This window comes from Rhinatrema bivittatum, chromosome 4 (assembly GCF_901001135.1).
Source record: "Rhinatrema bivittatum chromosome 4, aRhiBiv1.1, whole genome shotgun sequence".
Taxonomy (NCBI): Eukaryota; Metazoa; Chordata; class Amphibia; order Gymnophiona; family Rhinatrematidae; genus Rhinatrema; species Rhinatrema bivittatum.
In genome coordinates, this window is record NC_042618.1 from 415,235,417 (window position 1) to 415,252,085 (window position 16,669).

General features: G+C 41.9%; 1 protein-coding gene across 3 annotated transcripts in view; it reads left to right on the forward strand.

Moving 5' to 3' along the window:
- Positions 1-16,669, forward strand: part of NCKIPSD (NCK interacting protein with SH3 domain) — a 170,795-nt gene that overhangs the window by 67,703 nt on the left and 86,423 nt on the right. For all 3 annotated transcript variants that reach the window (XM_029601283.1, XM_029601284.1, XM_029601285.1), the window contains exon 2: positions 11,923-12,035. In XM_029601283.1, the coding sequence (XP_029457143.1) occupies positions 11,923-12,035 (113 nt within the window). The remainder of the gene's footprint in view (positions 1-11,922; positions 12,036-16,669) is intronic.

Genomic DNA, 16,669 nt, shown 5'->3' on the forward strand with positions numbered 1-16,669 from the left:
ACACGCTAGATTGTAAAAGGGCCCTGGCCTTCTACCTGGAGCATACAGCGGCCTACAGGCAGTCTACACAGCTCTTTCTATCTTTTGACAGAAACAGGTTGGGTATTGCAGTGTCCAACTGATTAGTGGATTGTATTATCTTTCTGCTACGCACAGGCCGGACTGCAGTCTGAGGGTCACGTCACAGCTCATTCTGTGTGAGCCATGGCAGCTTCAGTGGCCTACTTGCGTGTGGTGCTTGTGGATGAGATCTGCAGGGCTGCGACTTGGAGTTCCCTCCACATCTTCGCCTTTCATTATTGTCTGGACAAAGATGGCCGATGTGACAGCAGTTTTGGTCAGTAGGTCCTCCGTAACCTTTTTCAGCAGTAAAACCAACTCTTCCTGTCTCGGACCCTTTAGTTGGGGTTCAGGCTGTCTCCCTTTGTGGCCAACAGCACTAGGGTTGTTGTGCCCATTGGCACTTGGTTTGGATGCCTGTCGGTCTTGCTTGTTTGGGAGCAGCTTGTAGCTATGTATTCATCCATGGGTAAGGACTACAATCCTGTTTGTCCTAGGGAAAAGCAGAGTTGTTTACATGTAACAGGTGTTCTCCTAGGACTGCAGGATGTTAGTCCTCATGAAACCCACCTGCCTTCCCGCGGAGTTGGTTTTTCTTTGGTTTTGTTCATTTCTTAATTTGCGAAGACCCTGCATGGATGTTTGGATAGTGACATGCTGGGCATGCTCAGTGTGCTGGTCAAAGTTTCTAGAAACTTTGACATACGTTTTCCATACCAGGCTGCATCTGATGTCACCCATGTGTGAGGACTAACGCCCTGCTGTCCTAGGAGAACACCTGTTACAGGTAAGCAACTCTGCTTTACCTGCAAAGAGAAGAGGTATTCTGAGGATGGGGTTAGTGTGGGGTTTGCACTTATGTGCACACTTTCTGCATATATTTTCCCCTGGAAAATACTGAGGTCCATATTCAAGGGGTTTGTTTGGGTAACTCTCTTAAAACAATGCTGGATGCCACAAGAGCGGTACGACTACCGCTGCAGCCAGTCTTGGAAGTTTGGGAATGGGTGGCTGCAAGAAGTGGTCTGCAGCTAGTTTAGGACTGGGGGAGTGGGTGCCTCTGGCGATGGCTGTGAATTTATTTTTATTTTGGGAGGGTGGGGCTGGGGATCAGGTGCTACACTCAGACTGTGCTTTTGTTTAAGTATTTTGGGGCCTGTATTCTGAATATAGACTACTAAGTTTAAAACTATCTGGGTATGTACTGTAGGACAGGTAAATTGACCAGGATGATTTTGCTACTTGCTGACTTACTGAATATGGGCTTGCTTGTGCACAAATTAGCAAGTGTAAATGTGGAATAATTTCCAAAGGGAAAGTACATGCATACTTTGAAAATTGTGAAGTTTGTGGGTAAAAATCCTGACTGTAACATCTGTATGGGCAATTTCAGTTACCCCTTTCTTCGAGAACTCTCCATTCTTATTCCCTTAGCCTTCTCTCCATCATACTTTACAAATGTTTTAAAGAGTGGGTGCTAAGATGCTGGAGTGGATTACAAACTGTTTGACTGACAGGAGAGAGCGTGAAGTGGTAAATGGCACCTACTCTGAAGAGAGAACAGAGTTAAGTGGAGTGCCACAAGGATTGATTTTGGGACTGGTTCTGTTCAATATCCTTGTAAGCAAAATTGCGGCATAGATAGAAGGTAAAGTTTGTCTATTTGCGGATGATACTAAGATCTGCAACAGAGTGGACACATCTGAAGGAGAAAAGAGAATGAAAAGTGATTTAAGAAAGCTTGAACAGTGGTTGAAGATTTGGCAGCTGGGATTCAATGCCAAGAAGTGCAGAGTCATGCATCTGGAGTGTGGTAATTCAAATGAGCTGTATGTGATTGGGGGGGGGGGGGTGTAAAAGACTAATCTGTCAAGAGCAGGAGAGGGGGTGATAGTGTCTGGTGATCTGAAGGCAATGAAGCAATGAGACAAAGTGATAGCTAAAGCCAAAAGGATACTGGGCTGCATAGAGAGAGGAATAACCAGCAAGAAAACGGTGATAATGCTTTTGTACAGGTCCTTGGTGAAGCCTCACCTGGAATACTGTGTTCAGTTCTGGAGACCGTTATCTCAAAAAGGATAGAGACAGGATGAAGGTGGTCCAGAGAAGGACCACCAAATGGTCTGGGGTCTATAGCTGAAGACTTTTGAGGAGAGGCTGAAGGATCTAAATATGTATACTCTGGAAGAGGGGAGGAGCAGAGGAGATATGATACAGATCTTCAGATACCTGAAAGGTTTTAATGATGCACGAACTTCGAACCTTTTCCGTTGGAAAGGAAACTGTAGAAATAGGGGTTATGAAATGAAACTGCAGGGGAGGACAACGCTGAATCAACATCAAGAAATATTTCTTCATGGAGAATGTAGTGGATGCTTAGAATGCCCTTCTAGAAGAGGAGGTGAGCGTGAAAACAGTCAAAGAATTCAAAGGGGCATAGGATAAACACTGCTGATCTTTAAAGACTAGAGGCCGAAATGAAGAAAAGGGTGCATGGTGGTAACCTGCATGAAGAGGCAGTTATAACCATAAGCAGCTTGCTGGGCAGACTGGATGGACCATTTGGTCTTCATCTGCCATCATTTCTGTGTTATGTTACTATGTTAATGGTCTTGACAAAATGTGCTGATTGCCAGGGAACCGTACAGACTAAAGAGGGAAGATGTATACCATTTTTTGATCCATTTTTTCACTGTTGAAAATATTGCAGTACTTCCACTGATAAATCTGGAGCAGTGTTTGCACTGGAGCAAGTGACGGATAAATCTGCCTCTTAGTGTTCCAGAATGTAGAACTTTGTTGGTTAACTTAGTGCTTACTTACCTACCTGTAGTGCCTTGATCAGTGGAGGAACAGGATATACATTTGCAAGAAGTGCTAATAAAGTGAAGCTGGAAATGTATTAAACTACTAAGCACAAATCCTCATGATTCCAAAATATTAATTAATTTTAAAGATTTAAATCTGCTCCTTACTTTTATGATGTCAGTGACGTAATAGACTCTTCCTGACCCAGTTAAGATTCAGCAAGTGTTTGATGTGCATTAGTGCGACTCCAGCAGGTTGGCGTTTCACCAAGAAGCCCAAGCCCCCTGTGTGTGAGTGCAGCAGACCTTTTCAGATGATATTCAGCTTGGTGGCATTTCAAAGAGCAGTCAGAGCGGCTTTCCATCCATCACAAAATTTTACTGTGGGTATGATGGAGGCAGAAAAGGTACCAGAATTCAAGAAAGCAAGCAATAAGCAAAGAGGGTCTCTGGAGGTGAGGGGGAGAACAGGAATTGGGTGAGGTCTGTGCATTTCACTGGTCTAATGATCCTTGTCCGCTGTCTTATTCTATTTGCAGTATTGCAAATGCCCCAGCCTTTGCTCCCTCAAGGGCAGAAGCAAGGGGAGAAATGATCAAACAAAGGGCAGAGAAAGGAAGCATGACTTAATGATATTGCAGGCCAGAGGGTAGCTGGGCTGGTACCAGCAGGTTGCAACACCGCAGAAAATAAATAGGTTGATGCCGGCAGATTCCAGGTAACCGGGTACTCTCCAGCAAGGCCCCTGGGACTTAGGTGGCCAGATGTTTGTAGTTACTGCTTAGTTCTTAGTTCTGCTTATGGTTATAAGTCTACTGCTTAGACTTAGGTGGCCAGATGGTTATAGTTACTGCTTAGTTCGATGTAAACTGAGTTGATTTGATTTGTATCAAGAAAGTCGGTATATAAAAGCCTTTAATAAATAAATAAATAATAAATAAATGTTTGGGCAACAGCCTCACTAGTTTTGGTAGCTATATTTATATTATTACAAAGCTTAATGGTATTATATGGGGGGAATGAGGGAAGGTGTACTGTATATGGGATCTTGTATGTATACTGTATATGGGATCTTGTATGCTCATCTATACAGGAAGATAGAGAACCAGTGAGGAAGAAATTTAAAACTCACATGGAAAAGGAGCAGTATCCTACAAGCAGTCAATTTCTCTGTCTGGCAGCTCTGATGTATACTTGCAGTGCGGACAGGAATAACTGGATAGACTAGATGGGCAGTTGATCTTTATCTGCTGTCATGTACTATGTTAGTGTGACTGGGGCAGCTTCCCTCCCTGCTCTCACATGGTACGCCTGCATTATTTTTAACAAGCCAAGTTAATTTTAAAATGGCACCAAACATGTATCAGGGTCTGTCTGTTTTTATTTATTTTTTTAAGCTACCAGCTGTTGTCTAAAAATATGGTGGCAAAGATTTTCAGTGGAGTAATGAAAGGGAAGATAGGTTTTATTAATATTTCATAAGCAATCCTGTTAGCATGAAATGTCTCATCAATCAAATTTATTATTATTACTGTTTGAGAAAAGCACTAGCATTTATCACTTGTGATTCCTTAGTATAAATATTATGGCCCATTCCAGTGGGAGGGGAATTGCCTTCTTTCTATAGGTGCTCTGGCTATAGTGATTGTTGAAGTTAAAATTGGTATGTTTTGAAGTATCTAACTATTTCTGTGCCTGTGAAGGCTGGGATGTTCTGATGCACAGGATGAAAGAGAGGCCAATGCAATACCAACATGCTAAAAACGTGTGTCCAAACTGGAAGCACTTCTCCTGGGTCTCGATGCCATAGGCAAATGAGCCGCCCCTCCACAGCCACAGGTTAGGAAAATGGATGCTTGTTTAACTGAGTGTCCATTTTCCTAACCTGACTGCTGATAAGACATTTATTTATTCTTTACGTTACTCCTTTCTTTCGGTTCCTCCGACTTAATATTGCCATGATGTTAAGCTGGAGGAACTACAGAAAAGCGGTATTTTCTGCTTTTCTGTTAAGTTTTGAGGAGCTCCAAAATGTAACGCCAGTTCTGGGGCTGGTGTTTAATTTTTGAGGGTAAAAATATGTGCGTCGGGCGCACATTTATTTTTTGCATAGGGGGTAATAGCTAATAGCAGCATCAACATAGCAGTTACATGTGATGAGCGCTATTAGCTATGCACTGGTTTGGACGCGCCATTTGGACACGCTTAATCCCCTTATTGCATAAGGAATTATGGGCACGCGTCCAACCGCGGGTTAACCTGTGCACTAGCCTGAGCGCACACTATTGCATTGGCCTGACTGTGTTCAGATAAGACTGCAGGATGTTGTGCTCTCTCCAGAGTTCAGCTGAGTTTTTCTTGAGAACAAGCTTGTATCAATAAGGACTTCAGGAACATGCCACTAATTTTAGGCAGCTGAACTAGTTTGTCTGTGTAAATGGTGTTTCGAGATCCTCAAATATTTTTTTTTTTGTAATGACATTTGCAGAAGAAATTTTAAAATGGAAGGAGGAGTGCCTTGCCAATGGACGTACTTGCAGGACTACCACAAGCTACAGATTCAGAGGACAGTGTTTTACCCGGGCGACTTAAGTATTTGCCTGCATAAATTCTGCAGTTGAAATTACACCCCACCTTTTGTGGCATGGGTGCTGTTAGCTGTGCCTTAAGGGACAGGACTGGCGGGGGAGAGAGGAGGGCAGGGCTAATGAGCAACATGCGGGGGATTTTGTTTTGACTCCCAGAGCGCACGTCATGTTGACAGTTTTACATCTGCCATAAAGCAAAGTCCTGTACCTATGGCACTGGCCGGTCCCCTGAATATTCTAAGGGAAGCCCCCTCGGGGATTTTATCTTTTGAAAATTTGCTTCCGGGACCTGCACGCAATGTGAATATTAAAAATAAATACAATTCTCCCCCCATCCCCATATGTTTAGGAAGAAGTCCATTTTTTTTTTTTTGGGTCAAACTTGTCATTTCACAGAACAGTGTGTGGGTTTGTTGGAGTTCGCTTTCTTTGCAGCAAAGTCCCACGGTTTAAGGGTATGATCAAAACTTGAAACTAATTCATTGTTTTCATCCTTCCTTGGTCAATTCATCTTCAAGTCCTTCCCATTTTTTCCATACTTGTATTTGATTTGTTGTGATCAATTTTGGTTGCACCATTTCTATACATCTGGTAAGGGGGGAGGGGGGGGGATGATATCATGAATCTGTTACCTTACTACCTACCTATTGAGGGTCCCCATTTAGTGGGCTCTGGCAAAGTTGAGTATTTCTGAGCTTTTTTAGCCATTTTGTTTTTTTGTAAGGAGGCTGCTAAACTTTTTTTCTATGATAAAGAAGTAAAGCAGAGCAAAATCATGATAGCAAGAAAAATGTGAGTCTTTGCAAGGGTTTTCTCCTGTTTTATACCTATAGGCAAACATCTTTGATAAATTAGGTCCAAAATATTTGTATTACTCAGCCTGCAGCTGGAGCTTGTGTTTAAAAAAAAAATTACCATCAAAAAGGTTGAGGTTGCATGTTCCGTGTTTTGCTGCGAAAGGTGCGATGTGGCAATACAAATATGAAATTGATCCTTAGACCTGCTTCAGTGATGCTGAAGTTTTAGCCATTGATTTTTCTGTAATGAGGTTCCAGGATATCCAGGACCCAGGGGGAGTTTTGACACATTCATTGGTTCTGTTCAAGTGCACAAACGATAGCAGAATGGCAATCAGAATTTTCCAACACTAATTTACAGGATCAGCACTAGTTAAATGTGCTGCTTTGCATGACTGTATTCTGAGATGGTTTTGTATTTATTGACTGAGGAGAGGAAAGACATAAGAACATAAGAAATTGCCATGCTGGGTCAGACCAAGAGTCCATCAAGCCCAGCATCCTATTTCCAACAGAGGCCAAACCAGGCCACAAGAACCTGGCAATTATCCAAACCTAAGAAGATCCCATGCTACTGATGCAATTAATAGCAGTGGCTATTCCCTAAGTAAACTTGATTAATAGCTGTTAATGGACTTCTCCTCCAAGAACTTATCCAAACCTTTTTTTAACCCAGCTACACTAACTGCACTAACCACATCCTCTGGCAACAAATTCCAGAGCTTTATTGTGCATTGAGTGAAAAAGAATTTTCTCAGATTAGTCTTAAATGTGCTACTTGCTAACTTCATGGAGTGCCTCCTAGTCCTTCTATTATTTGAAAGTGTAAATAACCGATTCACATCTACTTGTTCAAGGCCTCTCATGATCTTAAAGACCTCTATCATATCCCCCCTCAGCTGTCTCTTCTCCAAGCTGAACAGCCCTAACCTCTTCAGCCTTTCCTCATAGGGGAGCTGTTCCATCCCCTTTATCATTTTGGTTGCCCTTTTCTGTACCTTCTCCATCGCAACTATATCTTTTTTGAGATGCAGTAACCAGAATTGTACACAGAATTCAAGGTGTGGGCTCACCATGGAGCGATTATAGAGGCATTATGACATTTTCCGTTTTATTAATCATTCCCTTCCTAATAATTCCTAACATTGTTTGCTTTTTTGACTGCTGCAGCACACTGAGCCAATGATTTTAAAGTATTATCCACTATGATGCCTAGATCTTTTTCCTGGGTGGTAGCTCCTAATATGGAACCTAACATCGTGTAACTACAGCAAGGGTTTTTTTCCCTATATGCAACACCTTGCACTTGTCCACATTAAATTTCATCTGCCATTTGGATGCCCAATCTTCCAGTCTTGCAAGGTCCTCCTGTAATATATCACAATCTGCTTGTGATTTAACTACTCTGAATAATTTTGTATCATCCGCAAATTTGATAACCTCACTTATCGTATTCCTTTCCAGATTATTTATAAATATATTGAAAAGCACCGGTCCAAGTACAGATCCCTGAGGCATTCCACTGTTTACCCTTTTCCACTGAGAAAATTGATCATTTAGTCCTACTCTCTGTTTCCTGTCTTTTAACCAGTTTGTAATCCACGAAAGGACATCACCTCCTATCCCATGACTTTTTAGTTTTCTTAGAAGCCTCTCATGAGGGACTTTGTCAAACACTTTCTGAAAATCCAAATACACTACATCTACTGGTTCACCTTTATCCACATGTTTATTAACCCCTTCAAAAAAATGAAGCAGATTTGTTAGGCAAGACTTCCCTTGGGTAAATCCATGTTGACTGTGTTCCATTAAATCATGTCTTTCTATACGCTCTACGATTTAGTTTTTTTTTTTTTTTTTTTTGTAATTTAACTTTTTATTTGGAAAGCAGTAGATATACAAGCCATAAAAGTTTCATACAGCTGCGTCCCAAAAGAGACTGTCTCGTAATTCAAACTTTTCTCTGTAAACCCCCCCTAGTCCTTCCCACCCCCTCCCCCCCCATAAAGATTCATGGTATTAATAACAAACACCATAACTGGTACAGTTGCTATAGCAATGTAAGAATAACAAACAAAAATAGTAAAGTCTCAATGACTGGGACCCTCTGTAGAATAAAGAATTGAGAAGAATTCAACTGATGAGTAGACACATTCTTGGTATACATGTGTAGTGGTAAGAGCAGACCCGCGCTCATGATCCCGGGGTTAAGATCCGTGAACCAGAAGCCACTCGTCAAAAGGTTCCCATATTTTCCCATACCTTAATAAAGCATCTCTGCGATATGCAGATATTTTTTCCATAGCTTGATGCTCTACGATTTTGATCTTGAGAATAGTTTCCACTATTTTTCCCGGCACTGAAGTTAGGCTCACTGGTTTATAGTTACCCGGATCGCCCCTGGAGCCTTTTTTAAATATTGGGGTTACATTGGCCACCTTCCAGTCTTCAGGTACAGTGGATGATTTTAATGATAGGTTACAAATTTTAACTAATAGATCAGAAATTTCATTTTTGAGTTCCTTCAGTACCCTAGGATGCATACCATCCGGTCCAGGTGATTTGCTACTCTTTAGTTTGTCAATTTGGCCTACTACATCTTCCAGGTTCACAGTGATTTTGTTCAGTTCGTCTGACTCATCACCCCTGAAAACCATCTCTGGAACTGGTATTTCCCCAACATCCTCATTAGTAAACACGGAAGCAAAGAATTAATTTAGTCTTTCTGCAATAGCCTTATCTTATCTAAGAGCCCCTTTAACCCCTCGGTTATCTAATGATCCAACCGACTTCCTCACAGGTTTCTTGCTTCGTATATATTTAAAGTTTTATTATGAGTTTTTGCCTCTATGGCCAACTTCATTTCAAATTCTCTTCGCCTTTCTTATCAATGTTTTACACTTAACTTGACAGTGCTTATGTTTTATCCTATTTTCTTCAGATGGATCCTTCTTCCAATTTTTGAAGAATTGTTTTTGCTAAAATAGCCTATTTCACCTCCCCTTTTAACCATGACTGTAATCGTTTTGCCTTCCTTCCACCTTTCTTAATGTGTGGAATACATATGGACTGCGCCTCTAGGATTGTATTTTTAAACAGTGTCCATGCCTCTTGAACACTTTTAACCTTTGTGGCTGCACCTTTCAGTTTTTTTCTAACTATTTCCCTCATTTTATCAAAGTTTTCCCTTTTCAAAGTTTAGTGTTGGAGCTGCAGATTTACTTATTTCCAGTTATTAGTTTAAATTTGGTCATGTTACTTCTCCCATCTTACTTCCCATCTTACATCTTGCTGCCATTCTCTCTACAGTTCTAACACTTTTTTGAAATTGCTCAGGATCACAGCTTACTTTGATATTCTTATTGGGACCAAAGTAATGACCTTTTACGCTGTTCGGCTGTTCTGTGCAGTCTATGGAAGAGAGGGGCCATCAACCTTGCTATACTCAAGTTGCAAAGGTTGCTCATTTTCCTGATCTTTTGCCTCTCTTCTGACAGCTTTAATTTGAAGGCCTGGTTCTTTAAAATGTCACTAATATGTGGAAAATATTTGACCGTATTCCTTGGTCTGGTGATATGAGAGGCTATTGAAGTTGGGTGCTACCTACATTTCTTTTTGTTTCTTTGGCTGACAGGTTTCCCCCTGCCTTCTATGGGCTTCTAGCTCAAGCAAAACTAGGGCTTGTATCTAGTGCCATGAGCAATCACTTGCAACTACTTGATAACTTTTCCTGTATTTTCTATCCACTTTCAGTCAGTCACTGCAGCAATAATCTTCTGCTGGGGGCCATGAACCAGCCCTGCAGTCACTGGACTTAAGTCCAGTCTCCTGGTGTTGCTGTTGTGCAATGACTGGGACTCTCTCTCTTCATGTTCTGTAAGTGCTACCTTTGCAGCATCCCTAGCTGATCTGAGGATTGGAAGACCTGAACTGAGTCTTCTGCATGGTGGCATTCATTACTGCCCTATTCCTCCAGCAGCAGGGACAGTGTGAAGGTGCACACTCCTGGTGGTCCACGTGACTGCTGCTCTTCACACTGTCTTCTAGTATAGCCGGGAAACACATGCTTTGTGAAGGAGAAGCAATTACCGTGGGGGTAGGCGGCAAACTCACTTTATTGCTAACTTGCAAATATTTTGAGTCCTGTGGGCCAAGAGGGAGAGAGGAATATTTATTTGGAGGTCTGAGATGAGGGGAATTCCCAAATGGGAGAGGAACACGGTGAAGGAGATGGAGGAGGGTGTTGGAGATGAGCAGAAGGTTGGACTTGGAGATGGAGAGAGAAGAGACATGGATAGGAGAGAAAAAACTGAATAGATGGAGAGGAAAATAACATGAAAGAGCAGAAGATGTTTGGATTGGAAGTTTGAAAGTTGAAAAAGAGACTGGAGGTATTGAAAGGAAAGGCCAAAGAAGTTAGGGCTGTTCAGTTTGGAGGAGAAGACGACTGAGGAGGGATATGATAGAGGTCTAGAAAATCATGAAAGGACTTAGAACAGGTTAATGTAACTAGGTTGCTAGCAAATAACTCATTTAAAACAAATTGAAGAAAATTCTTTTTTACTCAGTGCATAGTTAAGCTCTGTAATTCATTGCCAGAGGATGTGGTTACAGCAGTTAGTGTGGTTACAGCAGTTAGTGTATGAGGAAAGACTAAAGAGGTTAGGACTTTTCAGCTTGGAGAAGAGACGACTGAGGGGGGATATGATAGAGGTGTTTAAAATCATGAGAGGTCTAGAACGGGTAGATGTGAATCGGTTATTTACTCTTTCGGATAGTAGAAAGACTAGGGGACACTCCATGAAGTTAGCATGGGGCACATTTAAAACTAATCGGAGAAAGTTCTTTTTTACTCAACGCACAATTAAACTCTGGAATTTGTTGCCAGAGAATGTGGTTCGTGCAGTTAGTATAGCTGTGTTTAAAAAAGGATTGGATAAGTTCTTGGAGGAGAAGTCCATTACCTGCTATTAAGTTCACTTAGAGAATAGCCACTGCCATTAGCAATGGTTACATGGAATAGACTTAGTTTTTGGGTACTTGCCAGGTTCTTATGGCCTGGATTGGCCACTGTTGGAAACAGGATGCTGGGCTTGATGGACCCTTGGTCTGACCCAGTATGGCATTTTCTTATGTTCTTATGGGTTTAGAAAAGGTATGGATAAGTTCCATAAATCCATAACCTGAAGGAATAGTAGCCTGAGATCTATTTAATGTTTGGGTACTTGCCAGGTTCTTGTGACTTGGATTGGCCACTGTTGAAAACGGGATACTGGGCTTGATGGGCCCTTGGACTGACCCAGGATGGCATGACTTATGTTCTTATGAGGAAGAATGCCCCAACCCTTGCCCACCATTATCTGATTACCTATAGAATGCTGAACTGGGATTCTAATGAGGCACAAAACATTACCAGTTTCATCAGATGGGGTCTGGTTCACAAAAGGTTGAGTAATGCTGAACTAGGCAGTTTGGAACATTATAAATATTATTGCTCCTGCTAATAAATGAATCTTATTAAATGATTCAGATTTTGTACAATGTTTTCTAAAATTTCCCTTCAATTGAGTGCCCATAAGTAATATATTGAGTAACTTCAGAGAACAGCAGAAAGTTACTGGAACTGAGGGAAGGGAAAGAGGTGTATAATGTTGTGTTTATATTCTGTAGGTACAAGAACAAGATGTTGTCCTCCAATCAATTGACAGAGCCATTGAGGCCATTCACAATGCAGCCATGAAAAACGAAGGCAAATACAACCTGGAGCAGAGAGATGTCCTGCAGTAAGTAGAGCAGATAGACATCCAAGTAACACAGGAAGGTATAGAGAAGACAGTGATTGGTTTACCCCAAGTTTCAATCTGAGTGCAAGAGTCATAGAGAGCTGCATTTTGTAATACTGAACCTATAATGTAGTATTTGGGTCATATCTGCTCAAGCACGTGACTAAACTTGGTTTCTAGCATTTAGACCTCAGTAACTAGAACCTGAGGTTCTAGTTTAAGGTTGACGGCCAAAATGCTTCCAAGAAGGCGCTGGGGCAACCTTCATGAAGGAACATGATTAAAACCTGAAATTCAATAAGCATGGGTAGGCTGGATGCTTTGAACAATGGTTTTGCTTGTTGGTTGCTGTTTGCATTATTGGAAAACTTAATAATAAGGGATGTAAACAAGGGCAGATTGTAAGAAAATATCAGCCCAGGGGATTTTTTCAAAATAGGCCCAAGGATTATATGCCCAACTCCCGTGTGCACTGTCTGTGCAGCACATGTTTCAACAGCTCCCAAAAGTGTAGAAAGCTGATCCTTGAGAGTACCATGTGACCTGCAGCCAAAATATCGAAAAACCCAAATTCCACATTTTTCCTAACTAAGAAGATCCCTAGACCATGAATGATCAAGCTGAACTGCAGTCCCCCTTCCATCCAGTCAACTTGCTGGTCCTGAGCCCACCACAAGTCTGATTAACACATTAAGTGACAGCAGAAAAAGACCCAAGTAGTCCATCCAGTCTGCCCAGCAAGTTTTTTATTTCGTTTAGGATAATAACTGCTGCTCTGCTTTTCTTCATTTCCATCCTTTAGCTGCTATGGATCCTCTGTGTTTATCCCGCACCCTTTTGAACTTCATCACCTCTTCCAGGAAGACATTCCATACCTCCACCACCCTTGGAGAAATATTTCCTAACACTGTTCCTATCCCCTCAAAGTTTCATATCGTGACTCTAGTTCTACAGATTTCTTTCCATTGGAAAAGATTTTATTCTTGTGCATCATTAATGCCTTTCAGGAATTTAAAAGTCTGCATCGATTCTCCCCTATCTCTCCAGTCCTCCCGGGAATACATAAGTTTTTTACTCCTTGTTAAATGTAACTTTACCTTATTCATTTCTCTTGTTAATTACTTTTATTTATTGCTTCAGTTATACCCTTGTTTTATGTAAACCGATCCGATATGGTTTTTTACTATGAAGGTCGGTATAAAAAAGTGTTAAATAAATAAATAAAATATCCAGGTCCTTCAGTCTCACTTCATATGAATTTTGATGCAGATCCCTCACTATTTTGGTTGCCTTTCTCTGGGCTGCTTCCATCCTGTCTCTGTCTCTTTTGAGATATGGTCTCTCTCATATATAGATACTGGATTCCTGACCTGTTAAAGTCTTTTGCCAACCAATCAGCTCTTGAAAAGTTGCCAAGTGATGAGGCAATCACACTGCCAACGAGAGGCGCCGACACACATTCTGCTGTTGTGCTGCTGCTCATGTGCTCATTCAGGAGGTAATTTTCAGTGGAGTTAACATGTAAACGTAACATACTATCATCAATTTTAAAAGCCCATTTACACACTACAGTACACTTATGCATCTCAGACCTATTGGCAATTCAATGACATATATTTTAGCAATTTTCAAAAGCCCACTTACATGTGTAAAGCGCATTTACATGTGTAAAACCCAGTTTAAGTGTGTAAATACTTTTGAAAATTAGCCCCCCCCAGTGAGTGCCCCCTGCATCATTATTTAAAGTTCTTGCTGCCAGCCCTTTTCTCAGCATGCTGCAACCCCCTCCCTTTCCCATCCCTTCTCAGCAGCCCCACTCTTCAGGAGACTCATTGGCTCCACAGCTACCTGCCCTTCTCAGAGCTCAGTCTAGCCACCTCAGACAGAAGCCTCACTAACAGTGCACAGGCATTTCCTCCTGGCTCTCCCCCCCCCCCCCCCCCCTTTTCTGGACTGTAGCTTGCCGCCACCTGTTACTCCAGCCCCTTCCCGTTGACTGTGTGCTGCACATTCTTTTATAGTTATGGTTTTTCAGGTTCTGCTCTGCCTACTTACTCCAGGGTAGGGAGGACCAGAAGTCATTCATGCTGCTGGATTTCTCATGGATTATAAAAAAGAAACTTTAGCCATAGCCCAAACTGCACATATCACTGCTGCAGTCAAGACCGGGGACAGCCACTGACACAAAGCTCAAGATGGATTCCTGCTTTCCCATATGGAACCAGTGCATTCAGGGCCAGTCCATGGGTATTTGGAACCTAGGTAAACCTTAGTCTGGCACCCTCTACCCTCCCCACTCACAGTTAAAAAAATTATGCATTTATAATTGAATGTACATGAAAAAGGGCATTCAAAGTAGTCTTCTAAACTAAAGCATTATTTATTTACATGCACTGCTGGGGTGCCAAACATAAAACCCTACAAAAGACATTTGGCACCCATATGGTGTTAGGCTTGAACTTGGCCCTTGGAAAGTTTTGCGTAAACTGAATTACATTATAGTAAACCTCCCATACCAAAATAGAACTACCAGCCAGCACTCAAAGAGTAATAATCCCACCTATGAAAAGGTAACATTATGAATATTACACCAGGCCCTAAAACACAGATATACCTCCTATTAGGAAAACAAAAGAATTTAGGATGCTACTGATCCCCACACTAGCAGAATCCCTCACCTCAGTTATACATGCAGAACACAGAAAGACCCTCACCAAATATAGAATAAAGAAACCATAAAGTATAAATAGAAATATGCAGATAAAACCAAACTGGAAACCGCAACAAGCGAGTGTCTATATGCAGTACAACAATAGAAAAACAGAAACATCATGTTTCATAAAATAAATCATAAAGCATCAATCATAATAGAAGAAAACATGCTAATAAAAAGAATACATATTTCAAAACAGTTAATGAATAAAATATCAAATAATTACAATTGTATATAAAATGTTTAAAAATAATTTCCCAAACATCAATAAAATATTTCAAAACCATTAAAACTAATAAAGATAAAAGGTACCATACTCTTACATAAAAATAAATAAATACAATATGTCAGAACTTTTGATTCCAAAAACCCTGAGATGGTTGTACCTGAGGGATGTGCACTGACTTTCTCCTCTTGCTTTCATACACACCCAACATGTATACACTCTCACACACTTCCATGTTCATTCACACAGAACACTCACACAGTCGCACGCAATCACGGACACACACAAGCTCACTGACACACACAAACGCTGTCTCACTTTTTCAGATACTCACATACACTTTCTCATATGCTGACAAATACTCAATCTCTCACACATTTTTTTTTTTTTAATGTACCGACATTCGATCTGAGATATCACATCGGTTTACATTCAGGTACTGTAGGTATTTCCCTATCTCCAGAGGGCTTACAATCTAAGTTTTGTACCTGAGGCAATGGAGGGTAAAGTGACTTGCCCAAGGTCACAAGGAGCAACAGCGGGACTTGAACCCTGGTCTCCTGGTTCGTAGCCCACTGCTCTAATCACTAGGCTATTCCTCCTCCCTCTTTTGTCACTCGCAGAGTCACACATGAGTACTCACATATAGTTGCACACACTCTGACCGGATCACTCACATACACACATTCTACCCAAAAAATGCAGGAGCAGTAGCAGCAGCCAATTATTTTTTAAAATATTTTTTACTCACATTGGTGGTTAGGGGGATGCAGGCAAAGCCCCGTGCTAACAGGGTCCCGGTGAGCTGGCTGCCTGTGGCTGCGGAAGGAGGCATCCTTTGCCTTAGGAAGGGGAAGGCTGTAAGCCTCGATACCGTTTTGTATTTTTGCCGCAGCCCAAGGACTGGGGGACCCGCAGCAGAGGAGCCTAAGGCATGCAACATGGACCCGGGGGTGAGACAGCAGTGGGAGGCCTACCACCCGCCTCCCGAAGGGGGAGAAAACAGCCGTAAGATGAGGTGGCTTCACTGTTTCCTGCCTCCGAGGTGAACGGGGGGAGGGGCAGGTGGGTCCGAGAAAGCAGCAGGAAAAAGAACGCGAAGGCACCACCACCACACGTCAATGATGGAAAGCCTCAGAAGGGTCTTTCAGCATGAGAGAAGTGCGGCCGAGGCCCGGGGTTGGTCACAGTGGCCCCACAGGCATGGGGCCGCCGCGACCATCACTAAATTTGTGATTTGCCGGACCGGCCCACCGGGCATGCCCGAAGCCCTGATAGGCCAATCCGCCCCTGGATGTAAACGGGGATGTAGGCGATGGATTTAGTGTTGGTCTTATCTTCCTCTATGATTCTTACAGTGTCTGAAATGGTACCAGAGAAAGTGGTAGAGGCCAGTACTTTGATAAATTCTGAGCACACTTGGAATGGATATAGTGGGTGGTGATGAGAAAATTGTTGAGAAGTCAGGGAATGACAAGATGGTGGGGAAAGCTGATATTGGGTTGTTTGAGAATTTATATACTTTCTACCTCTTGTGGGCAGACTGTGTTTATTTATTTAACACTTTTCTATACCGACCTTCATGGTTGACGACCATATCAGATCGGTTTACATCGAATAGGGGAACTGTAACAAAAAATCGTTTGAACAGGAAGAGCAAAGTTACATTCAACAAGGATAGTAAACTTGGAAGCG